This window comes from Pristis pectinata, chromosome 7 (genome assembly GCF_009764475.1).
Source record: "Pristis pectinata isolate sPriPec2 chromosome 7, sPriPec2.1.pri, whole genome shotgun sequence".
Lineage (NCBI taxonomy): Eukaryota > Metazoa > Chordata > Chondrichthyes > Rhinopristiformes > Pristidae > Pristis > Pristis pectinata.
This window is the reverse complement of record NC_067411.1, coordinates 2,395,997-2,422,381: the sequence shown is the minus strand read 5'-3', so window position 1 is coordinate 2,422,381 and position 26,385 is coordinate 2,395,997. Positions and strand designations below refer to the sequence as shown.

General features: G+C 50.7%; 1 protein-coding gene across 2 annotated transcripts in view; it reads right to left on the bottom strand.

The window, feature by feature from the left end:
• Positions 1–1,244: 1,244 nt before the first annotated feature.
• The window catches only part of oxct1a (3-oxoacid CoA transferase 1a), a 45,306-nt gene continuing 20,165 nt past the window's right edge, over positions 1,245–26,385 (bottom strand). For both annotated transcript variants that reach the window (XM_052020489.1, XM_052020488.1), the window contains exons 8-17: positions 23,891–23,998; positions 21,453–21,567; positions 20,488–20,582; positions 19,376–19,424; positions 17,988–18,060; positions 14,668–14,743; positions 12,539–12,628; positions 10,418–10,498; positions 7,783–7,884; positions 1,245–3,910 (exon numbers count right to left, since the gene is read on the bottom strand). In XM_052020489.1, the coding sequence (XP_051876449.1) occupies positions 3,875–3,910; positions 7,783–7,884; positions 10,418–10,498; positions 12,539–12,628; positions 14,668–14,743; positions 17,988–18,060; positions 19,376–19,424; positions 20,488–20,582; positions 21,453–21,567; positions 23,891–23,998 (825 nt within the window). In that variant the 3' untranslated portion in view covers positions 1,245–3,874. The remainder of the gene's footprint in view (positions 3,911–7,782; positions 7,885–10,417; positions 10,499–12,538; positions 12,629–14,667; positions 14,744–17,987; positions 18,061–19,375; positions 19,425–20,487; positions 20,583–21,452; positions 21,568–23,890; positions 23,999–26,385) is intronic.

Sequence of the window (26,385 nt, the reverse complement as noted above, 5' to 3'; positions counted from 1 at the left end):
ACACTCCCAGCATTCAAATACACACTTCAACCCGTCCATCCCATCGTGTCTGTTACTTTGCTCCTGCCTGCTTTTACTGGCCCTGATATCAAACTCCCTCTCAATCCCTCCACTTTCTGACCTGGTGCTCTGGTTCCCATCCCCCTGCCAAACTAGTTTAAACCCTCCCGAGTAGCACCAGCGAACCACCCGGCCAGGATATTGGTTCCCCTCCAGTTGAGGTGCAACCCGCCCCTCTTGTACAGGTCACCCCTGCCCCAGAAGAGGTTCTAATGATCCAAGAAACTGAAACCCTGTCCACTGCATCAGTTCCTCAGCCACACAGTCATCTATCATCCTATTCCTGCCCTGACTAGCACATAGCACCGGGAGTAATCCAGAGATTACTACCTTGGAGGTCCTGCTCTTCAGCCTCGTTCCTAACTCCCTCTACTCACTGCACAGGACCTCTTCCCCCTTTCTACCCATGTCATTGGTGCCAACATGCACCACAACCTCTGGCTGCTCATCCTCCCTTTGAGAATGTTCTGCAGTTGCTGTGAGACATCCTCAACCCTGGCACCTAGGTCGCAACACACCAACATGGTGTCCCTTTCGTGGCCACAGAATCTCCTGTTTGTCCCCCTAACGAGTCTGCTACCATTATTGTTCTGCCTGACTTTACCCTTCCCTGCTGAGAGCCCGCCACAGTGCCACCGACCTGGCTGCTGCTGCTGTGCCCGAATAGGTCATTCCCCTCCACAGCCACCCCCCCCAGCAGTGTCCAAAGGGATTGCTGAGGGGAATGGCCACAGGGGAACCCTGCACTGACTGCCTACTCCCCTTACTTCTCATGGCGGTCACCCATCTATATGAAGCCTGCACCCCGGGTGTGACCACCTCAGTAAAAGTCTCATCAATGAGTTTTTCAGCCACCTGGGTGGTCCTGAGTACATCCAACTCCAGCTCCAGTTCCTTGACCCAGTCTATCGGAGACTGAGGTTCCCTGACTTCCCACATGAGGAGCATTGCACTGCCCTAATTACCATCCTGCCTACACTGAATCAAGGACCAAGGATTTACAGACAATAAAATAAAAACCTTACCTGTACGAGAAGGCAGACCCCTGGATGTTGTTCCTTCCACTGCTGGGAAGCCCAGCATTGTAACAGGGGTCAAGACTGACTGCAGAGGTGGTCACATCGCTTGCTAGTTTAATAGGTTGGTGCCAGTTTTAATAAAACTCAATTAGCAGCCAAAAGAAATTCACAGTAATCTTTTTATTTATATGAGAGAAAGGAATAACAGGCAAGTGGATAGACAGCCCCCACTCAGGCACTGTGCACTCAACACAGACACGAATCTGAGGTGGCACTGGCTTCTGGTGAGTGGGGCACACAGGATCATTCACACAACTTCAGTCTCACAGGGGGTGGTCACGCCAAGGAGTTGGTTTCCATTGGTTTTTGTTGGAATTCAATTTAAAGGATAGCACTAGTGTGTAAAATATACATCAGAAATCAACTTATGCACTGGGAGCTTGCACACACTCACATAGTCACAGAGCTATTTGACACTGGTGTCTGGTCATCTAGAATACTCAATGGCACAGTTTGTCTGCTTGGTTAAGCTCCTGATTTGATGGCTGCTTTCCCCTGCTGTGTCCATGCTTACACACACATTCACAGAACACAAACAGAACTGAGAAATCAAAGTTTCAGAAACCCCCCAGTGTGAGCAGCCTGATAACGGACTACAGAACCCGTGACAAATTCTCATCATTTCTCACAGGGTGTCCCAGGACCTCTTGTACAAAATACAGGCAGCTGTGGAGGCACTGCTGCCGTTTCTGTGCATACACGGAGACAGCAGGAGAGTGGGCTCAGAAATGCCCAGAACTATCTTCTGTTGACCTGGATCCTCCCCTTCCAGCCATTCAATAAAACAAGATGGGGCTGACAGGGCTGTGCTCTCTCCAAGGACACAGCCTTGATGCCCCACAAGGCTGTGTCCCCAGCCCCCTACTCTACTCCCTATACTCATGACTGCGTGGCCAGATTCTGCTCTGACTCCATCTCCAGGTTTTCAGATAAGACTACCATAGTGGGCCATATCTCAAATAACAATGAGTCAGAGTACAGGAAGGAGATAGAGAGCTTAGTGACATGGTGTCATGACAACAACCTTTCCCTCAATGTTAGAAGGGGGGGCGGTGTACATGCACCAGTTTACATGAATGCTGTGGAGGTTAAGAGGGTTGACAGCTTCAAGTTCCTAGGAGTGAACATCACCAGTAGCCTGTCCTGGTCCAACCACGTAGATGCCACAGCCAAGAAAGCTCACCAGCACCTCTACTTCCTCAGGAGGAAAAAGAAATTTGGTATGTCACCTTTGACCCTCACCAATGTTTATCGATGCACCACAGGAAGCATTCTATTTGCATGCTTCATGCTTGGTACGGCAACTGCTCTGCCCTTGACCGCAAGAAACTGCAGAGAGTTGTGGACACAGCTCAGCACATCACCAAAACCAGCCTCCCCTCCATAGACTCTGCCTACACTTCTCGCTGCCTCAGTAAAGCAGCCAACATAATCAAAGACCCCACCCACCCGGGACATTCTCTCCTCTCCTTTCCCATCAGGCAGAAGATACAAAAGCCTGAAAGCACATCCCACCAGGCTCAAGGACAGCCTCTATCCCGCTGTTATAAGACTATTGAACGGTCCCCCAGTACGAGAAGATGGACAACCAACCTCGTTATGACCTTGTACCATATTGTCTGCCTGCACTCTCTCTGTATTGTTACTGTTTTACCCTGTACTACCTCAATGCACTGTGTAATGAATTGATCTGTATGAATGGCATGCAAGACAAGTTTTTCCACTGTACCTCAGTACATGTGACGATAATAAACTGATTTTACCATCAGATGGCCAAGCCATCAGTTCCTGGGGTCCCACCGGTTAACAGAACCTCACAACAATCTCAGAGGAATCTACTGTTAAATACAAGACTGTTAACTGCCTTCGGGCTAGTGTTGTTGACAATGCTTCAGCTGTTGCTCTGGAAGGTAACGGCTATCATGAAACTCCCTGCAGCTGATGTATAAAGGAATTTGGCACCTGGACTTGGCACCCCCATCATGGATCAAGGGCTTTGTCCCTTTTAAGCAGTTAATTTTAAACTGCTGCTCTGTAACTGTAGGGCCCGGGTCAGGGTTAGTCCAACTCCACAATATATCTGGACACCGGAAGCTCGTCCTGTCGAACACCCACAACCAGTCCCTCTGTCACACACTGATGGAGCTGATGAGAAGTTCTAGAATGTCCTGCTTCCCTTGCCAGGAAGCACAATCTTCCCAACACCGTGGAGCCTTGGTGCAGAGTACAGGATGGACGGATTTATGGAGAGGAGTCTACCCTGTGTTCTGCCCTGGGCTGTTATTGTGAGGACACGGTGCCACCAGGCCTGGCCCCCGCTGTGAGACATCGTCCAGCCTCACAGTGAGAGCCTGCCCCACTGCAGGGAGGAGCCACAGGGGTTACTGCAATACAGCACCTGGAGCCAAGGCAAGATCCACGGGAAGGAGGTGTTCCAGTTGGGAAGGGGAAAGGCTAACTACCCCATCATATCCCTTCTGTAGGGCAGGTTCACCAGCTCTGCACTAGCAAGGGTACAGAGCAGCCCATGGGAATTCCCCTCCCATCAGCATCGACCCCCCTGGTGAGCAGAGGCTGCTGCAATTATCCACTGTCAAGAGACGAACATTAATTTCAAAAACTACTTGTTAAAATCAAAACCATCAGCCCGCATGTAGCTGGGTGGTGTTTCCCAGTGATCCTGGCTCACTGTAGCTCGTGAAGCCTTGTCCCCATCAGCCAGGACCCCGTCACACTCAGACCTGGGCCATGGGCCGGAGGTTTGGCGAGACCTGCATGAGAGAGACAACCCCTTGTTACTGCCACACACAACCACAAGGTTGCCCCCCCCCGCCCCCATCCACATCCCCCCTCTTTGGGCTGAGAGCAGGAGAAATTTTCCCCAGGTGCCCCAGTTTCCTCCCACATCCCAAAGATGCGCGGGTTGATGGGTTAATTGGCCGCTGTACATTGTCCCCAGTGTGTGTGAGGGGTAGAGCCTGGGAGGTAGGTGACAGGAATGTGGGGAGAATAGGACTGGTGTAAATGGGTGGGTGATGGTTGGCACGGACTCAGTGGGCCGAATGGCCTGTCTCTGTACTGTATCTCTGATCCCATCATAATCAGAGCTGTCCACCCCAACAACCCCCTCACTGAGGGTTGACCTTATAGAGGTGTATAAGGTAATGGGGGGTATAGACAGGGTGAATACGCACACACAGTATCTTTCCCAGGGTTGGGGTATCAAGAACTCGAGGGCATAGGTTAAGGTGAGAGGGGAGAGATTTAATGGGGACCTGAAGGGCAACATTTTCACCGAGGGTGGTACATATATAGAAACGAGCTGCCAGCAGAAATGGCTGAGGCAGGTACATTAACAACATTTAAAAGACATTTAGACAGGTACATAGACAGGAAAGGTTGTTGTAGGGGTAGGAATAGAGGGGGTTAATATCTAGTGAAATAGGATGTAGCTTGTGCTGATGTGGTATCAGGGAACCACTGATAAGGTTCAACGATAGCAAGCGATAGGACATCACTGTAACTGCACCAAGGTACAGAGGATTGATGATTATGTTATAGCATGCCACTATTGTTGTGGCCCAAACTTAGGTTTGCTGTTAACTAAATTAGACTTATGCATAATTAAGTATTCTATTCTGCAACGAAAATCCAGCTTTACTGTAATTAAGTCTGTGTAATGACGCAATTGGAGAAATGTAACAATCAAAACAAGTTTTCTGTGTAATCACATATGCAGAGAGGTGTACAAGGCTGTCCCAAAATAGTGTTCAGGTAGATCAGCTCTCTCTGGTTTCCTGGTCCGCACCAGTTTTCAGTAAATCGCTTGTTGTTTGGACATCAACTCCCTGTTGCCTTTGTTTGTTTGCTTCTACAATTTGGCGTTGTTGGCAGGATACCCCACTGGATCACAAGTGACTAAGGTTCCTGGTTGGGTGGGTGAGTACATTTAAAACACCACCGTTAGGTTAGGGGATAACCTCCTAGTTGGTGACCATAAGTTGTGGTAAAAACAGACCAATGCGTGCAAGGGGTTCAGTGTTGGAGAAACAAGGGATTGGGGTGTCTGGGTAGCCGGCAAACAGGGTCCAGGTGGAAATAGATTGATAAACTGACTTTATTTTGAGACACAGGCTTGGGGAGCAGGAACTGCAGACACAATATGGTATGGCCGCAGTGGAGAAAAAGCTGGAGGAGACGGGTGAAGTAGCAAGGGGACCAGAAGGATCCCTTACACAGACGGTAGCGCAGCACAGTTGATACAGAAATTGGTTAAGGAGGGTTACAATCCAGGTGGGACAGTCCCTGAGCAAATTGCTTGGTGGAAGAGACAAGAAAGAGTAAATGCTGTGGTAGCAGTAACAGCTTCAATGTGCAACCACCAGAGAGCAGCGACAGCCAAACAAGTTCAGAACACCCTGACACCAGGGTGAATGAGGAGCTGCACAATTTCAAGCACACCCACAGAAAACAACGTAGGGTGGAACGATCTGGCTGCTGCAGCTTGAGAGTCTGGAACTCACAGTAAAAGTTCATCACCTCCACCCAGTAACAAGGCAGCAGCCCTCTGAAGAGAACAAGTCCACAGAAACCGGGGTGGAAACACCGTTTACAGTGACAGAGGCACAGATGTCGCTAAATGAATGACCTGCTGTTAAACATAATGATGATAATGTGATTTTTTGGCAAAAGGTTGAGGAATTAAAGGAGGCTCATCATCTGATTCAATGATATACACTTCCTTTCAAAGGCTAAACTGCCCAGGCAGGTCTGGTCCACGCTGCCCAACCACATCCAATGCAAGGCTTGGCTTAAAGGGAGAAAAACATCCCCAGAGGACCAACTGGGGCACTTTAATGGGGCAGTTAAGGATGAGATTTCCTGTGGGTCACACATTTAACTGAATTCTTCACTGGGCAATGGAAGCAGAGGCAGAGAGGGGCAAAAAACAGGGGAATGTGCAGCCCCAGTGGCAGCTGTGAGGCAGGACAGGAGGTAATGTGGAACATTTCAGGTGCAGGAGGAAGGGGCATGTGGCCTGGGACTGTAAGAATAGGGGAAAAGGCTGAATTAAGTGCAGCAATTGTGGAAGACAGGACACAGTTGGGACAATTGCTGGTCCAATGGCGGAGGGAAGGTGTGACAGGCACCGCAGACCCAGCGAGCCGGGGACCACCCCTCTGGTGGATCTGGTCTTCCAGATCTCCATGGAGGAGCTGAAACAGCTCCTGACGAAGTAACAAGTATCAGCCCTTGGCGGGAAGGGTGGGACCCCAGAACGTCTGTCAGTGCACTGTCGGGGGGCCGGCAGTGCACTGTGTTGGTAGGCACTGGGGCTCAATATGGATGAAGAATCTTGACTTACCCATTACAAGTAAAACTTACACCGGTGATGGGGAGGATCTATCATTGCTCAATTAAGCCAGCCTGTCCTGATACAGATTGAAGAGGCGAGCACTACTGTACGTGTATGGGTTTATGACAATCACGAAAGCACCATCTTAGGGGCAGATCTACTGGAATAAGGCAGGTAGAAAGGGGAAATCATGGGGAACGAGGACTTGCCCTTGGTGGTGGAAGGGGGATGGGGATAAGTTATGTACACCACAAGCCTTAACACCCAGTAATGGGAACATGGGGTATTATTGTCAAAACGTACCCTGGGGTTTGGGCCACTCACAAACAGGACTGTGGCCTTGTCCATCTGGATGGCGGGTTTAATCACACCTGCCTTGTGGGCAGCGCCCCATCAAACCTGGAGCCGAAGATGCAGTGGTAAAGATAGAGACAGACTACAGAAACAAGGAGTGATCCAGTCTCCTGGCTGGGACATGTCAGACGGGTCCTACTGGCTGACAATCGATGATACCTCCTTGAGCAAAAATGCCACTGGAAAATATCCTATAGTGGCGAATCCATCCGTCATTCTGAGTGGCTCAAGGTTTTGTGACATCCTTATCCACCTCTCTGCATGTGTGATTACACAGAAAACTTAATTAACCAAGTTTTGATTGTTACATTTCTCAGATTTAGTCATTGCACAGACTTAATTACAGTAAAACTGGGTTTTTGTTACAGAATATGACACTTAATTATCCACATCTAACTTAAGTTTGCTCTTAACTAAGTTTCAGCCACAACAGTAGTGACATGTTGTACCATAATCATCAAGCTTCTGTACCTTGGTGCAGTTAGAGCGACATCCCATCTCTCTCTACTGTTGAACCTGATCAGTTGTTCCCTGTTACATCAGCACAAGCTACACCCTATTTTACTCGTTATTAATCTCTCGATTCCTACCCCAACAACAGAAAGGTTTAGCGGGACGTGGGCCAAATGCAGGCGTGGGACTAGCTTCGATGGGCATCTTAGTCAGCACGGACCAATTGGTTGGAAGGGTCTGTTTCAATGCTGTATTACTCTGACTCACCTACCCACCCCTCACCATCCCACCTCCCCCCTCATCATTTCTGCACACCCTGCCCTTCCCTGCCCCATTCCTGGGGGAGGAGAGCAGAGATGTCAGTGGGGTAATGTTTCCCAGTGCAGGGGGAGGTCCTGCTCACCAAACACCACATTTCCACTCCCAGGGAAAGGGCTGGAGGCAGCCCCAAGGAGCACAGCCTCAGTCATCGATACTCACACTGAAATCACACCCAGTGCACTTCTGGATCTCTTCCACAGTCACACCTTCAAACATTTCAATCAGCGTCAATCCCTTGTCCTTGGAAACGTCGAAGACCGCCTGCAACATTTAAACCGAATTTGCACAATCACAGAACTGCTGGCAGCTGTGACCTCCCAGGATACCACCCACAACTCAAACACAGATCACCAGGATGCTGCCTGGATTAAAGAGTACGAGCCAAGGGCTGGGCGGGGCATGCACACCACAGAAAGCCGAACCCAGCCCCGCTGGCCAGGATCATGGGTGACTGAGTGTCACGCTGCTGGAAGTACAGTTATGCCCAGAAACCTCCCCCCCCTCTCTCTGATTGTCCCTCTGCCATTGAAGCCTGCACTCAATCCCTGGGACAATCACTACTTCAGAAGCCTCTCCCTCTCACACAGCCCCTCCCAGGGTGGGTACAGCATGGCTGGCATCCAGTGAAGGAAGTAGTGTGTGAAAATGAATGGGGCATGAAAATTAGCATCAGCTACATTGGAGAGGTGAAGTGCGGGGCTGCAATGATTCCAGAGCTGTTTGCCTTGTTTTCATGTGTTTCTAATCATGAAGCTGGCAGCATTGGTGGTACGATTTATCAGTCGCTGTCTGAAGTCGAGAAGTAAACACCGTGCCAGAGAGGGGGAGAGGGAGCACAGCCCGGGCAGAGAGATCACAGACAGAAGAGAACATGTGAACATCAGAGGGTGACCCACAGGCAAAGAGCAGGGGAGGGGCAGCGGGAGACAGGCAGACAGAGTCACGAGCTGGAAGGAAGGTCGAGGGACGAGTGAAGAGACAGATGAATAGAAATCAATGACAAACTACAAGACTTTGCAGGCAGAGGTAATTGGAATCCTGTCTGCAGCCCCAAACTGCCGTAAGCAGAGATCCCCAGCTGTAACCCTGTCACAGCAGGCAATGTCACACTGACACTCCGGCTGCCAAATTGTTTTACCCATCACTGCAGACCTGCCACGCCACCCCACTACTGCAGCTCTTAAAGGGACAGTGGCCCAGCTTCTCCCTGTAACGCTACAATAACAAGCGGGTGAGGGCAGAGGAGGGGGTGGTAACTCCTACCCCATCACCTGTTGAACCACACAGCAACGAGGGCCAAAATACAAACAACCCACTACTCAGGCACACACCACTGCAAATCCCAGTATCCCGTCCCTCTGCCACCGAAGCATGCCCCCTCCCTCTCAGTAAACCCCTCCCCAGTGGATGTTCACTGCTGAAGCCCCTCACGCTCATATAGCCACTCTCTTATTTATATACCATGTTGACATTCTCTCTTCTCCCCTCTCCCATCAGGCAGAAGATGTAAAAACGTGAAAGCACGCACCACCAGGCTCAAGGACAGCTTCTATCCTGCTGTTACAAGACTACTGAACGGTCCTCTAGTACCATAAGATGGACTCTTGTCCTCACAACCTCATCATGACTTTGCACCTTATTGTCTGCCTGGACTGCACTTTCTCTGTAACTGTAACACTTTATTCTCCATTCTGTATTGTTTTCCCTTGTACTGCCTCGATGTACTGATGTGATGAAATGATCTGTACGGACAGCATGCAAAACAAAGTTTTTCACTGTACCTTGGTACATGTGACAATAATAAACCAATTTACTTCCTCAGCCTTTGTCACTCAGTTCTTGTTTGATTGTTTATTCCAAATATTTCTCCCAGACTTTCCTCTCTCCTCCATCCTCCCCCATCCCCACACAACACCAGAGAACACTGCGCACATTGCCGGCATTCCTGGTGCACTTCATTTCCTGTCAGTGAAGGGAGATCAGAGTTTACTTTTGCTGAACCAGGCAAACCTAAAGCCCTGGTAGGTCTCCCACCAACCTGGTTTCTAAACAATGCCACTGGTTGGGAGTTCAGTTGTAGGGAAGGTGCTTCTCAGCTCCCCCCCCCCCCCCCCCAGAGTTAACACCAGAGTCTTCTGGTTTGTAATGACACATTACACCTCCAACCCAGTCTCCCAGCAAGGAGGACAAGGACAAAGGAGTAGGGGAACACACCACTACAGGTTCCCTCCATAGCAGTATCTCAAGTTATGAGAGGTGTAGATAGGGTGGACAGTGGGTGTCTTTATTCCAGGGTGGAAATCTCAAATACTGGAGGGCACAGGTCGAAGGTGAGAGGGGGAAAGTTTAAAGAAGATATAAGAGTGAAGTATTTTTGCTTTTTTCCTAAAAACACACAGTGGTAAGTTCCTGGAACGTGCTGCCAGGGGAGATGGCAGAAGCAGATACAATAGCAACATTTAATAGGCATTTACACAGATATATGAAGAGGCAGGGAATGGAGGCATAGAGACCAGGTGCAGGCATCATGGTTGGTACGGATATCATGGGCTGAAGGGCCCGTCCCTGTGCTGTACTGTTCTATTCTCTACAAGTCCCACACCACCCAGACTTGGGAAATATATCACCAGTCCCTCATCGTCACTGGGTCTGAACCCTGGAGCAGCACTAGGGGAGCACCTTCACCAGAAGGAGCACAGCAGTTCCAGCCCGCAGCTCACACTCACCTCCTCCAGGGCAGGAAATACTGCTGCCCACATCCCCAGTGGTGTTTGGTAGATTTGCAGAGCCTTACCTTCTCAGTGATGATGCGGTTGACACAGCGTTTCCCAGTGAGGGGTAACGTACACTTCTCCAGGATCTTGTGAGCTCCACCCTGCGGGACCGACCATGGTGTTAGTTGGCAGTAGCAGGAAATCCTATTTAACAGCAGATATCCTGTCCATCACCAATGGCTTTGCAGCTCCACTAAAGACTGAGCTGGCTGAGCCCTGAAGGACAGAGCAGCCAGCCTGGGTCTGTGGCAAGGGCTGAGTGAATAAACCTTCCCTGGTTGACCCATGGCAGATGCATCTGGTACAAGTGACCACCACACATTCCTAGTGGAGACACAGTCCCGTCTTCACACTGAGGACACCCTCCATCGCTCAGCTCTACAGAAGTTGGATAAACTCTCAACAGTTCTGGCAGCTCAAACCTGGGCATCCGTGTGGCAGCATGTACAGCAGGGTACTGCAGTCTGTAACTGCTAGGTGTGGCACGAGAGATCAGCACCAGACATGCCTGAAAATGATGAGGTGCCCTCCTTGTGAAGCTGTAGCACAGGACTGCATTTGTAGTAAACAGTAAGGACAGGGTGCGGGAGACAGAGCTGAATGATCCCACACCCACTGGATCAGATCGAAGCTCTGCAGCCCCACCACATTTGGATATAGGGGGGAGGGGTAGACAATTTAACAGATAACAGGCTGAGGATGCTCCCGCAACATCCCTGACTTCCCAACCTCACTGATGGTGGGGCCCAGTCTGGGAGCTGGGAAACATTCACACCGTGTCCAGACAGAAGTGGTGGGTGGATGATCCATCCTGGTTCCTCCCCAGACCCCCACCGTCACAGACACCAGTCCCCAGATCCCTGCTGTCATAGACACCAGTCCCCAGACAATCCCAGTCACTCTGCCTGGTAGCAGGAAGTTGTGTGCGATCAGTGGACACAGCAAAGGGTGTGACACAAGACGGTGTCCCGGCTGTGGTACTGAGCTCCAGAATGAGTTGTCTCCAGCCAAGCTGTCCCGGTACGGTTACAGCACTGGCATCTCCCCGACGGTGGAGAACATTGCTCAGGTAAGTCCTGTTCACAGATCCAATCTGGTTAACTACCCCCCAGTCAGTCTCCTCTCAATCATCAGAAAAGTGTTGTCAGCATTAGTCATCTTCCTCAATAAATGGTAGGGCACTGAGGAATGGTGATGAACAGAGGGACTTTGTCAAAGTGCCAACACAGGTAGCTGTGATGTTGAAGGCAGCATACAGTATATTTACCTTCATAGGTTGGGGGCTGGGAGGTCATGTGGCATATCTATAAAACACTGGTTTGACCACACTTGGAGCAGTTCTGGTCATCATACTACAGGAAGGTTGTGCTTGTGCTGGAGAGAGTGCAGGGGAGATTCACCAAGAAGTTGCCTGGATTGGAGGACTTCAGTTATGGAGAGAAGGAAGCTGATGGGTGACGTGATGTGGTGGATAGCTAGAACCTCCTCATGGTGGGGGTATCAAAAACAAGAGGGCATGGGGTTAAGGTGACGGGAAGGAGTTTTAAAAGGGGATTTGGTGGGAAAGTTAAGTTTTTTTCTAAATACACAGTGGTTGATATCTGGAACATTCTGCCACAGGAGGTGGTGTAATCAGATACTGTACTTAAGCAGCATTTAGACAGGCACTTAAATAGACAAGGCAGAGAAGGATACGGTCCCAATGTGGACAAATGGGATTGATGGAGATGGTCAGCGTGGGTGCGATGGGCAGAAGGGCCACCTGTGCTGTACAGCTCTATGACTCCACTCGCCTTCTCCGTCTGATGTAATGTCAGACTCTGCAGAGAGGATTCAGCAGTGGGCACTCTCTGCCGACAGAACCCTGGATGGCCAGCTCCCTCGAGTATCCCTGGTACGTATCCCATGACACTGGAAGCACTGGCCAATGAGAGGTTCCACAGGAGAATGCGACTACAGACTAGGGACATCAGGGTCAGCGAGATGGAAGACCCAATGGGCTCAGTAATACCAAGGAATGAACACCAAGCTGGCCAGAGGTCGCCAAGCTGCCTCAGTCAGCTCCTTCAACAGCCCTGGAGGTAGCACTGTGGGACGTGGGTTAGCTGCCCGTACTGCCCTCTGACACACCATACCCTCACCTTTGCAGTGTGCTCCATGGTCACCACCACCTTGGTGTCAGCACTGGCCACCAGGTCCATGGCTCCGCCCATCCCCTTCACCATCTTCCCCTGCAACAGAAAGCGATCGCGTTACAGGTGATCCACGGGACAAACACACCGGTTTGATGGCGGCACGTGGTGCAGCTGGTAGTGCTGCTGTGTCATAGCTCCAGAGACCCGGGTTCAATCCCAATCTCTGGCGCTGTCTGTGTGGAGTTTGCACGTTCTCCGTGACTGGGTGGGCTTTCCCCACGTGCTCCGGTCTCCTCCCTCATCCCATGTGGGTCAGTGGGTTAACTGGTCACTGTAGATTGCCGCTAGTGTGTGGGTGTGGGGTAGGATCTGGAGGGAGGGGGGAGTTGCTGGGCACGTGGGAAGAATAAAATGGGATCAGTGTAAATGGTGCTGGATGGTCAGCACAGACTGGGTGGGCCAAAGGGCCTGATTCTGTGCTGCCCGACTGATTCCACTGTGACCGATCTGCCTTCTGCAGACATCCAGTTGCCCTCCCCCACCCCACAGAGAGGGGTTGGTGGGGGGGGGGGGGGGGGCAGGGGGCGTGGGGATTGGAAGGTCACCTTCCCTCTGGGCGGTGAAGGATTAAAAATTCCTCCGGAGATGCAGGAGTGTGACAATTAAAAATAAATTTATCCCATGGAAAGTACTTTAAACACAATAGCTCGGAAAGCCTGCCAACATCACATGCCAGCAGTGTGACTGTCAGCTGCAGGCGTTGTGCCTGCCAACGGGAGAGAATGTCGGCCAGCCACAGCACTGTTTGTTAATGGCTGACGCATTATAGAACAGTCACAGCCAAGGGCCACCTCCACTGGGCAGATGGGTGCACACCGACTGGGTGTGTCCCTGGCTCTCACAGGGTGACACCTGCACACCAGCGTGTGGGAGGATGAAAGTGAATTGGGTTGCAGGCCAGCCAACCACTGGGCACCCTCCCAGTCTGTACCGGTTCCAACCACCAGACCCATCCAATTCCCCACCAGACTACAGCGTCTGCAGACAAAGTACTATTTCTTCTCAGTTTGTGTCTCCGTGTCACTAATGTTTGCCTGATTAAGAGCACGGGTCCAGAGTTGGTGGGATATTGAGACTCCAGCATCTGTCCAGATCCAATACGCTTAACGTGGAGCAGAGCCCAAACACCTGCCACTAACGCAGCCTCACTTCCCGACCTCGCCGTGGAACACCCCATCCTTTCTGCCTGCCTCTCCTGCCAGGGTCAGGAACAGCTACTTCCCTACAGCCATCAAGTTCGTGAACCAACCGGCACAACCTTAACCCTACCTGACCCATCAGATTTCTGAACGACCCATGAACCCAACCTCATTATTTTTTTTTCCTTACTATAAATCTTATAATTTTTAGTAATTTTGTCTCTGCACTGTAGTGCTGCCACAAAACAACAAACTTCATATCATATAAGCAAGTGATAATAAGTCAATTACGATTATTACAGATCACCTCTTGCACTACTACGGACTTGTCTTCGATTGTATCTTAGTTTTGATTTGCACCAAGGTCCTACTTTTGCACAGTCTTTCTCTTCACGCTGTATGATCTGATTATATGTATAATTTATGTTCTGTGTGTTGTCCGTACCTATGCGCCTGTGATGCTGCTGCAAATGAGTTTTTCACTGTACCTGTACATCACCGTACTTGTCCACATGACAGACCTGAATGATGGGGTCAGGTTGAGGCCCAGTTGCTTGGTCTTCACCCTGTGATGACTGTACTTCAGATACCAGCTGGCGTTTCTTCACAACCATCAGTCCCACCAGCACAGCACTGCCAAAGCCTCCCACACCGATGGTGGATGTACCAGACCAGTGAGGAGGCACCACTGCACGTGCCCTGTCCAAACACTGACACAAAATGGAGCCAGTGCAAACCACATCACATCCGCTCCCACAGCCCAGGAACTGCTCCACACACTGCCTACTGGCCCCCTGCACTGCTGCAGCCCCAAGACTCCAAACCCACCAACAGGTGCCATTCCAACAGGCCCCCAATGCAGCACGTTCAAAGGGGCTCTGACCCTCTGTAGTACAGCCACCTCTGTGGACTCCAGCACCAGGAGAGAGAACTCACCGGGATCATCCAATTGGCCAGATCCCCAAACTTGGACACCTGCATCCCGCCGAGCATCGTCATGTTCACGTGACCCCTGGAATAATGGAACAGAGCTGGGATCAGCCCTCAGACGTCCACAGCAAATCAGTCCTTAACCCAGCAAGGAATTCATTCAATGCTCAGTCACACTCTCACAGGGCAGGGTCAGCATGGGCTGAACACAGTAAACCGTGCTACACTGCCCTGTCACACACTCCTAGGACAATGTCCCTCTCACAGAGTCACACAGCATGGAAACAGGCCCTTCAGTCCAACCTGTCCATGTCGACCAAGATTCCCATCTAAGCTAGTCCCATTTGCCCTCTACACCTGTCCTATCCATGTACCTGTCCAAGTAGCTTTTAAATGTTAATGTACCTGCCTCGACCACTTCCTCTGGCAGCTCATTCCACATACCCACTACTCTCTGGGTGAAAAAGTTGCTCTTCAAGTTCCCATTAAATCTCTTCCCTCTCACCTTAAACCTGTGCCCTTTTGTTCTTGATTCCCCAACCCTAGGAAAGAGACTGCGTGTATTCACCCTATCTATGCCCCTCGTGATTTTATACACCCCTATAAGGTCACCAGCCACCCCTCCTTGGACTCTGTCTTTACCTCTTGTTGTCTTGGTGTAGCAGCCAGCATAATCAAAGACCCCACCCACCCGGGACATTCTCTCTTCTCTTGGGTAGAAGATACAGGAACCTGAGGGCACGTACCACCAGGCTCAAGGACAGCTTCTACCCCACTGTGATAAGACCATTGAACGGTTCCCTTATACGATGAGATGGACTAAGACTTCACAATCTATCTTGTTGTGACTTTACACTTATTGCACTGCACTTTCTCTGTAGCTGTGACACTTTACTCTGTACTGTTATTGTTTTTACCTGTACTACATCAATGCACTCTGTACTAACTCAATGTAACTGCACTGTGTAATGAATTGATCGGTATGCAAGACAAGTTTTTCACTGTACCTCGGTACAAGTGACAATAATAAACCAATACCCCTCAGTCTGCTACACTCTAAGTAATAAAGAACCAGCCTGCCCAACCTCTCGAGCAGCACTCCCTCCACACCATCCCTCCCCCGACGTCTCTTGCTAAATCATGCAGGACCAAAGGGTCTAAACCACCAGCTTCTGGCTGGAGCTGAAGCTGCCCCCTACAGGGGGGCACTACTCCTCACAGCCTAAGGACCAGGATCCCACCCTCTGTCCAATTCTTCACCCATTCCAAGCCTGTCATGCTGTTGAATGCTCCTCCTAGCATCTCCCCGCCCACTTCTCCTTTGCCCAGACTGCAGACCGTTTCTCCTGACTCCAGAATTCCCACTCCAAGTAGACCCCTCCTTCCAGTTTCTCTCCTTCTCCAGACCCAGTCATCAGCAACCCTCTGCTCAGCAAGGACAACCCCCAACATCCTCCAACCTCTGACAAGGGGGCGTGCCGTTGTGATCTGGTGAACTTACTGCTACCTTGCGGGGACGGAATGCAGATCTCGACAACCCTTCATACCTTCCTCTGGGCCACAACCCCGCATCGAACATCACGCCATTGCCTGCCAGACAGTCATGGACCTTCTGCCTTGGGAGATCACCCCTCCTTGGTGCTAGGTGCATCTGACACTCTACCTCCAGCCCACACCAGGACAGTCTGAGGGCTCTCCGCTTCTCCCTTGGAACAGAAGCCTAACCAGTCCCCCTCCACCACTGATCTCCCTCACCTGGCTCAACTCAACCTCATAGTTAACAACTTCTTCAACTCCACTTACTTTCTCCAAATCAGAGGTCCAGATGATGGCTCAACCTCTGTCCATCTCCAGGTGAGATACATAGAACTTCAGTCCTACTCTATCCCCAGTTCTGTCAGTCACTGATTACTGTGGACAAACTCTGGGAATTTCTGGCCCCCTGAAGTGGAGGAATATTCGGGATTGTATCGACCATGGATTGGGAGCACACAGTCTGTGACAGAGTCTGCAGTTCAGACACTTGGCCTCATCAGCCCCCTCAGAAGCCACAAAACCACAGTAGAAGTGAGTCATTCTGGAACTAGGGACTGCCTCGGAAGACCGATGAGTCAGGCCCCCTTACCTCACCACTTTTCTGCTACACAGATAACTACAATCAGTGCTGCTTCCTACTCTTGTAGCCCCGCTTTCACTTCCATCTGGTCCATCTCTGACACAGCACTCACTGCTCTCTCTCTCTCCATTAGTGATTAAAAAGCTGGCAGCCTCCCACATCTATCCCAAACAAACTCCTAACTCTGCCTCCGGCAAGGACAATCCCAATCCACTCTCCCAGCTTCTGTGCCTCTGCTGCATCTTTGGACCAGTGCCTTTTCCTTCACCAGGACATCCCCTCCACCAGAGCTGACAGGTTCTAAATAGAGTCTCCTCTATCCTTGCATTTCTGTCCTCACCCCTTTGTCTCCCGGCAAGAATAAGGGTAGAGTTCCCCTTCTCACCTTCCACCCCACCAACCTTCACGTCCAAAGGACACCAGACAACTCCCCCTCCCACCGCTCCACAGAAATTGTTCCTCCCACAACTCTCTGGTGCTCCCTTCCATCCCCACCATTCAATCCCTTCTCACACCACTTCCCCCAGCCAACCACAGGAGATGCAACACCACTCTCCAGGGACCCAGGTGAAGCAGCAATTCAGTGACATCCTTCCAGACCAGTCTGCTGCATCCAATGTTTACCATGTGGTCTCCTCTACATTGGAGACACCAAACACAGACTGAGTGACTGCTTTGCAGAATACCCGTGTTCAGTCCATTGGAGTGACCCTGAGCTTCCCGTTCCCCAACACTAACTCCCCCTCCCACTCTGACCCATCGGTCTGTGACCTCCTGTACTGTTCCTACAAGGGACAATATCAGTCGCAGAGTAGCATTTTCAGCTTTTAGTTTTGCTTTAGATTTAGGTCTGTGGTGTACAATCTAATTTTGAACCACAGAAGTACCGAAACTTAAGCAAAGCTATGTGTTTTTTTTAAAACACAAGGGTGGTGCGCGTTGCAGGGAAAATCCCCCTTGACCATACTGGACATCAGTGAGGGAGAACTGTCTGCCTGAGGTCTGAGCAAGTGACCTGGCCAGCCCCACCCTTAGACCTTGTTGATTTCCAAGCTGATGAGGGCTAAGTTGGTCTGCTCACTCTGTGCCGGCTCCACAGGCTGTGGGCAGATAGACTGCTCACTGTTACGGACATTGCTCTGGCTACACACCCACCCGCAGCCCAGCTATGCCACCCCACTGCCCCACGGCCTCACAGTGCAGTACCTACCCACGGATCATAGCGAAGGACTCATCACTGGAGAAGAAGGATGCCCCAGGCAGCACTGTCACTGTTTCTTTACCTAAGTGCCAGAAACAAAGGTTCACATTTCTTCTCGCGACATTCCACCCATCAAGTTCAAATTACTTGGACGGAAGTGTAGGTGGGCTGGTTAGTAAGTGTGCAAAAGGTGCAAAAATCGGCAGAGCTGTGGACAGTGAGGAAGGTTGTCAGAGGATCCAGCAGGATACAGACCAGTTGCAAATATGGGCAGAGAAATGGCAGATGGATTTTAATCCAGACAAGTGTGTGGTGTTGCACTTAGGGAGGTCAAATGTAATAGGAATGTATACAGTAAGTGACAGGACCCTTGGGAGCATTGATGTACAGCGGGATCTTAGGCTGCAAGTCCACGGTTTCCTGAAAGTGGCAACACAAGTAGATAGGGTGGTAGAGGAGCCATATGGAACGCTTGCCTTTATCGGTCAGGGTGTTAAGTATAAAAGACAGGAAGTCATGTTGCAGCTGTATAAAACTTTGGTTAGGCCACGTTTGGACTATTATGTGCAGTTCTGGTCGCCCCATTACAGGGAGGATGCGGAGGCTTAGGAGAGGGTGCAGGAGAGGTTTACCAGATGTTGCCCAGATTAGAGAGTATCAGTTACAAGAAGAGGTTGGACAAACTTGGATTGTTTTCTCTGGAGAGTTGGAAGCTGAGGCATGGCCTGATAGAAGCGTACAAGTTTATGAGAGGCATTTTTCCCTGGGATGGAAGTATCAAATAGCTTTAAGGTGAGAGGGGGAAAGTTTATAAGGAGATTTGTGAGGAAAGTTTATTTTTTATTAAGAGAGAAGTAGGTGCTTGGAATGTGCTGCCAGGGGGAGCTGGGGGAAGCAGATACGATAGCAATGTTTAAGAGACTTTTAGACAGACGCAAGAACAGGCAGGTAATGGAGGATACAGACCTTGTGCAGGCAGATTGGATTAGTTAGATCAGCATGGTCAGCACAGACACAGTGGGCCGAAGGGCCTGTACCTGTGTTGTGCTGTTCTATGAGAGTCTATGCTGGTCATTCTGGAGGGGTGGTGGTGATGGGGAAGGTGACACCAGGTGCTTGCCCTGCTGGTTAAAGGTGACAGCTGTTGGCAGAATGTGAGTACATGGCAAAGTGCAGCCCCAGGACCAGACTGACAGCTCCTGTAGCTGAGACCACAACCCATGACCCCAAGGACACCGTGACTGGATTACCCTCCCCAGGATAACCCAGCCAGTCAGGACCCACCGCACCCTCTGCAGTACACAGGGTGGGGTCCAGTTCACATGGGAAGCTCCCCGATGGGGCTGTGTGGGGGGAGATCATCTCCAGCCCTCCGCTTGCTGCTCTGTGACCCTCACCTGCATTAATCAGGTCCGCGTCTTCCTCTCCCTCCAGAGGATATGGGCCCTGGAAAGTGAATCGTGGTTACCAGGAGACACTGATAGTTAAACCACGGTACATCCCCTCCTCCACAGGACCCAAGAGCACTGGAGCCCATCTCCCCCAGCATCAGCCCAAGGGAGGGTGGTGAACTCCTGGGTGGTTGGGAAGGGGGCTGGGGACACGCTTGAATCAGGGACAGGGTCCTCACTGCCTTCAGCAGGTGTGGGAGGATCCCCAGAACTGACCAGGGGAAGCTGCTTCACTGCAGAGAAAGTACAGGGTTCCGTGACTGGCTGCCCCTCTCCCAGTCTCCGTTACTGCCCAGTAAACACCCAAATCCAGTGGTGATCAGGGCAAAGGGCACTGGTTCTAAAGCACTGCAGGCAGGGTGGATGCGTGGGTGAGAGGGACGGGTGCTCACAGTTTAAAGAAAAAGAACCTCTCTTGCACATCTTTTAAAACTGTTGGGTGTTTCACAGTGGGTGGGGCACTTTGGCAGTGTCGATGTGGTGACACACAAGGTAGGACACACAGCTCGGGACAACGACCAGATAATCCTTTGTAAGGATGTTGATTAAGGCACAAGTATCGTGCGCAGACAGCAGGGAAAGCTCCCCAGATAACAGACATCACTAACTCACCAGCCAGAATCCCTCCCTCCCACCTCTCAGAGAGTGTACACCCATCGCACGGGGAACAACCCCCACCCTTCAGTAGGTCAGAGGTACCTCCAGCCAGCTGGGAGGCTGGGAAGTGGGTGGCAGTCTACTTTCACTCTGCCCCATCCAATCCTAACAGGGGCAGGCTCTTGCTCACTGAAGCCGGAGTCTGTTGGCACCATCCCTGCACAAACAGTTTTGTCCAGAAATTAATTGGACAAGTGCATGGATAGGGATATGAACCAAACACATACAAATGGGACCGGCTCAGTTAGGCACCTTGGTCAGCGAGGACGAGTTGGACTGAAGGGCCTGTTTCCACGCTGTATAATTGACAGCAGCCAGGTGCTCAGTCAGTGGGTCAGAGTTAAACTCACTCCCCATTTCAATAGGAAACACACCACGGGGCCCTCAGTGCCCACTCTTACCAGCCCCAGTACTCCATTCTCGCTCTGCAGGTGCACGGTGATGTCCGATCGGATGAAGTTGCTGGCCAGCATTGGCATCCCAATGCCCAGGTTTGCTGCCACACCCTGGTTAAGGTCAACACGAAGCCCGAAAAATTCACACACAGCACTTACAGAAGGGGAACGATTCTGCTCTGAGACAGGGGTCATCTGGGAGTGTCCAACATCCCAGCACCAGGGGGGTTCCTGCTCGGAGCATCCAGCACTGGGGGAGGTGTGGTTTCTGGGATTTAGGCCATTTGCCTCCACAGACCCATTAGTAATCTACAGGTTAACCCCATCCTCTCATCTCCAGGTCTCCCCATATCCCTACAACATCCCTTCTCCACAGATGACCCACCCACAGTCCGCACCACCTCGTGGTCTGTGTCCCAGCCCCTCCTCGATTCCAAACCCCTCACCCCACCCCCTTCTCTCCCCAACTCCACCCACATCAGTGACCCCAACCCCAGTGCCCCCAACTGACAACAGGATTATCCACTGGAGGAGGGAGACCCCCCACCCTTCCCTCCCGACTCCCTCCTGCCCATTGCAGGCAGGTGCACCAGTCTGGCTTTTGGGCCCCTGAAATCCAACATGGCGACCAGGAGACCTCCCTGTCCAAGGGTGACCAAGCCGAGGGCAGCACCTTCCCCATTACTCCCAGGCTGCGTCATGATCAGATTCGAGATCTGCATAGCACGATATAATCAGCAAAAACACATTATATTTGTCCTCAACTGCCTGATAACGTGTCCTTAGGTGCCCGATAACAATTGTGGCTGGCACTTCCCTTCACCCAGCCCTCAGCCCTTCTGAACAGTGTTAACACACTCCACAATCCTTCATCCCTCTCTCCTGCTCACACCGTTAACACTGCAGTACCCGAGGTTTAGGTGGTCTGGGATGTGGAGGGCCAGTGACTGGGTAACCGTGTAGAAGGATACCGTACATGCCGTCCTGGAACTCGAGTGCTGCTCTGCGAATGATGCGCTCCCTCACGATGTCGGCCTCTGTCGTGGCTTTGGGCTTGCTGTCTCCGGGCTTTCGAAGTGTGAGCCGCTGAACAGAAACAAGGCCTTAGAAGTGGCACAGAGAGACTGCAAAGGGTGTAGGGAGGGGACTGCACATGGCCCAAGAACAAGGCATTTAGATAGAAACATAGAAAACCTACAGCACAATTCAGGCCCTTCGGCCCACAAAGCTGTGCCGATCATGTCCCTACCCTAGAAATGACTAGGCTTACCCATAGCCCTCTATTTTACTCAGCTCCATGTACCTATCCAACTGGGGGGAGGGGGGGGTGGAATTGTAGCTTCACTGGGACTGGAACCCTCCAAGCCCAGAGCCAGGGGCCGAACTGCAGTGGTTTGATCCCACTAGGCCAAGTGAGAGGTGGGAACTACCAGACTCCCCTCCTACCCACAACTCTCCAGTGAAGGGTCACCCTGCTTCACTGGAGTCCATTGTATGCTGACACCTCTGATCATGAACCATTGGCTGGACTGTACAATGGAGTGTCCTGCACATGGAACAATCCCAAACCACATGTCACTCTGACCAGCACCCTCCTGAAGTGTAGCCCACCTCTGTGTAAGCCCACAGTTATTACACTGAGCAGGGTAGTGGAAGCTGTGTCACAGAGGAGAGACGACTTCAGTAGTCTCCTGCTCCATCAGAAAGCAAGGTAATCAAAAATCAAAGTAACCTCACAGCATGGCAGGCCATTCAGCCCATCATGCTCTCTGTGGAGCACCCAGTGGGTCCCACTCTCCCACCATCACCTTGTGCAATGGGGACTGAATCTGCTTCCACTGGCCCTCAGGCGGCCAGTTCCAGGTCACCACTCAGCGTGAGAAGGAGTTTTCCCTCACATTTCCATTGTTGCCCAGACCCTGAATCTGCGTTCTCCGGTTACCAACCCTTCCACCAATGCAAACTGGTTCTGTTTCCTCACACCCACACAACTCTTTCATGTCCTTGAACACCTCAGAGTAAGGCAGCATCAGTAGACCATTCAGCCCCTCTTGGTTGCTGCTATTCAGTACAATTGAGATGACCTCAGTGGCACTTTCTTCACTAACCCTATATTCCTGGATCTCTTAAATAACTAAAAGTGTATTAAGCTGTCTTGAATATATTCAGTGACTGAGGCTCCACAGCCCCCTAGGGGAGAGAATTCCAAAGATTTACCACCCTCTGGGTGAAGAAACTTTTTCCCACCTCAGTGCTGAATGGTCAACCCTCATTTTGAGTCTGTGACCCTTGGTTTGAGACATCCCAGCCGGAGGAGGAACGATCCCTACATCCACCCTGACAAGCCCTGCAAGAACTCCTTTGCTTTAAGGAAACCAATACCAAATGGTTTATTATTGTCACTTGTACCGAGGTACAGTGAAAAACTTGTCTTGTGTACCGATCGTACAGGTCAATTCATTCCACAGTGCAGTTCAGCCTTTCCACATACCTGAAGCCCATGAACTTCAGGGCCCATCGGTGCCCTAACCAGGCCCTTCCTGAACAGAACTAGCAGCAGTACCCCCGTTGTGGCCACACCAATTTACCGAGTTCCAGTATCTCCTTGCCATGGTTCCTGTGCCTCCGGGCAAAGCCCAGGACCTCATGCTTTTACCAATCGTTTTGACACCTGTCCTCCCACCGTCAAAGATCAGAGCACACATACTAGCTTCTACTGGCTTCACGTTCCTTTCAATTATATCTCTTCTACAGTTTCCACTTTTCCTACCAAAGGAACATACAAAATAGGGCTGGGACGTTGGCCCCTCTAGCCTGCTCCACCATTCCACATGGTTACAGCTCGTCTTGGGCCTCTACTCTGCCTGAACACCCCTCAGTGTCTGAAAGTTGATCGATTTCAGCCTTCAACATGCACACTGACAGAGCTCTCACTGACCTCTGGGGAATATTCTTTGGAAGCTCTACATCCTCCATGGAAAGAAATTCTTATCTTGGTCCAAACCAGGCAACCCCTGGCTTTGACCACACCACTTTGTTTTGAGCATTGCGTTTGGACAGGAAATTACTGCCGAGTGTGGTACAGAGATAAGGATGCCCACCCAACATCTACTGCATCAACCTCTCAGGACTGTGTGTGTCTGAGACGAGGGACACGCCCTTACTGCTGCCACATCGTGCTGTGTACTACCTCATCTCCTAGTCAACGTCATCAAGAACCGCACGGCGTCGGGAAATCCATCTACTGACCCTCCCAGTCACTGCCACCTGATCTTGCTTTATGCAAGGTAGCTGCTTCACTTCCAGGGAAACCAGTCAGAGTAGCACAGTGTAACCGGAGAATGGAAGGGCAGCCTGGACAGAACTGACGGTAGTCTTCTCCCCCTCAGTGCACGCTGGTACCACTCACCTCTATCCGCTTCTCGTACTGCTGGCCCTTCACGACTCTCTGGACGTATATACTGGGTATGTGCACATCCTCAGGGGCAAAGGTGCCGGTGTCAACGATCTCCTCCACCTGTGGAGCACACAGAAGAGGGGCCTTCATTAGCAGTGTTCAGAGAAACGGCCCCACATTCCGAGGTTGGATTTGACACTGGCTCCACCGGAAACCCGATCAGGTCACTATTCTTTAGTCATCGAGTTAAACAGCACGGAGACAGGCCAACAGCCACACTGACCAAGATGCAGGCAAATGGGACTGGCTCAGATGGGAATCTTGGTCAGTATGGACTAGATGGATTGAAGGGCCTGTTTCCCTGCTGTATGATGCAATGACTGTCTATCCAAGCAAGTCCCATTTGGCCCATATCCCTCTAAACCCTTCCTTTCCACGTACCCATCCAAATGTCTTTTAAACATTGTAACTGTACCCGCCTCTACAGCTTCCTCTGGCAGCTCGTGCCATATCCCCACCACCCTCTGCGTGAAAAAGTTGCTCCTCAGGTCCCTTTTAAATCTTTCCCCACTCACCTTAAATCTGTGTCTTCTGGTTTTAGACTCCCCTACCCAGTGACTGTGACCATTCACCTTAGCTATGCCCCTCATGATTTTATAAACCACTACAAGGTCACCCCTCAACCTCATATGCTCCAGGAAAAAGTGTCCCTGCCTATACAGTCTCTCCATATAACTCAATCCTCCCAGTCCCAGTAATATCCTCATGAAACTTTTCTGCACCCATTCCAGCTAAATGACATCCTTCCTATAGCTGGGTGACTAGAACTACACACAGTACTCCAAGTGTGGTACAAGATGTTGGTGAGACATCTGTAACATGACATCCCAACTCCTGTACTCAATTCCCTGACCGATGAAGGCATGCTTGCCAAATGCCTTCTTTACCACCCTGTCTACCTGTATCACAGGGAACTATGTACCTGTACCCCTTGGTCTCTGTTCTACCACGCTCTCCAGGGCCCATCATTTGCTGTGAAAGTCCTGTCCTAGTTTAACTGACCAAAATGAAACACCTCGCACTTGACTGTTAAATTCCATCCCATTTGATCTAACCTTCAGACTAGCCTACCATGTAGGATCTTGGCAAAGTCCATGTCTACTGCCCTGCTTTTGTCAATCTTCTTTGTTACCTCCTCAAAAAACTCAATCAAATTGTGAGACACAATTTCCCCACACACAAAGCCATGCTGACCATCTCTAATCAGTCCTTGCCTTTCTAAATGCTAGCAGATTCTGTCCCTCAGAATCCCTTCCTTTACATCTTCACACAAACTTGGGGTCAACTTGTCAGCAGAGGCCAGAAGACACCAAAGCCAATTCCAACGCTGACCTTGTCCAATGCACCTTGCATGCACCTGAACACCCAACCTAGAATCCCCTTTGGAAACCAAGTGCATGATTCAGGCACCAACAGCTGCAGCCTTGTCAACCACATGGGGAAGGTAGGTAGCAGAGAGAGAACAGGTGAGGAGAACCCACATAGAGGCACACCACGGAGACAGCACAAAGGCACGTTCTGGGGGAAAACGGGGGAACTCTTTGCCTAACCCATGATGCCCCAGCCCTGGGAATGTGCGAAAGGACAATGTGGAGGGAACTTTCAATCTCCTTTGATGCAAGTTCTCATTTCTGATGTTCTGTGGGGCACAGCAGCTCCCTTGTTCCCATGGCTGAGGGTCACAGTGGATCAGTTTGATCTGGCAGTCTTTGACCAGACAACAGAACATATGGAGCAGGGAATAGTACAGCACAGGAGCAGTGCCAACCACGATGCCAATTTAAATCAATTCCATCTGCCAGTACATGATCCATGTCCGTCCATTCCCTGCCCATTCATGTGTCTGTCTAAATGCCTTTAAACCTATTGTATCTGCTTCTGCCACCTCCCCTGGCAGCCTGTTCTAAGCACTTACCACTCTGTGTAATAAAAAATTTGCCCTGCATTATCTCCTTTATACTTTCCCCCCTCTCATCTTAAACCTATGGTCTCTAGTATTTGACATTTCTACCCTGGGAAAAAGACCGACTGTCTACTCCATCTACGCCTCTCATAATTTTATAAACTTCTATCAGGTCCCCCCCTCAGCCTCCGACGCTCCAGAGAAAATGACCCAAGTTTGTCCAACCTCCCCTTATAGCTAATACTCTCTAATCCAGGCAGTATCCTGGTGAACCTCTTCTGCACCCTCTCCAAAGCCTCCACATCCTCCTTGTAATAGGGCAACCAGAACTGCACACAATACTCCAAATGTGGCCTAAACAAAGTTTTATACAGCTGCAACATGACTTCCTGACTTTTATACTCAATTCCCCAACCAATGAAGGCGAGATGGTACACCTTCTTTACCACCCTATCACTTGTGTTGCCACTTTTAGGGAGTTAAGGACTTTGTACATCAATGCTCCGAAGTGTCCTGTCATTTACTGTACACTTTCCTCTTACAC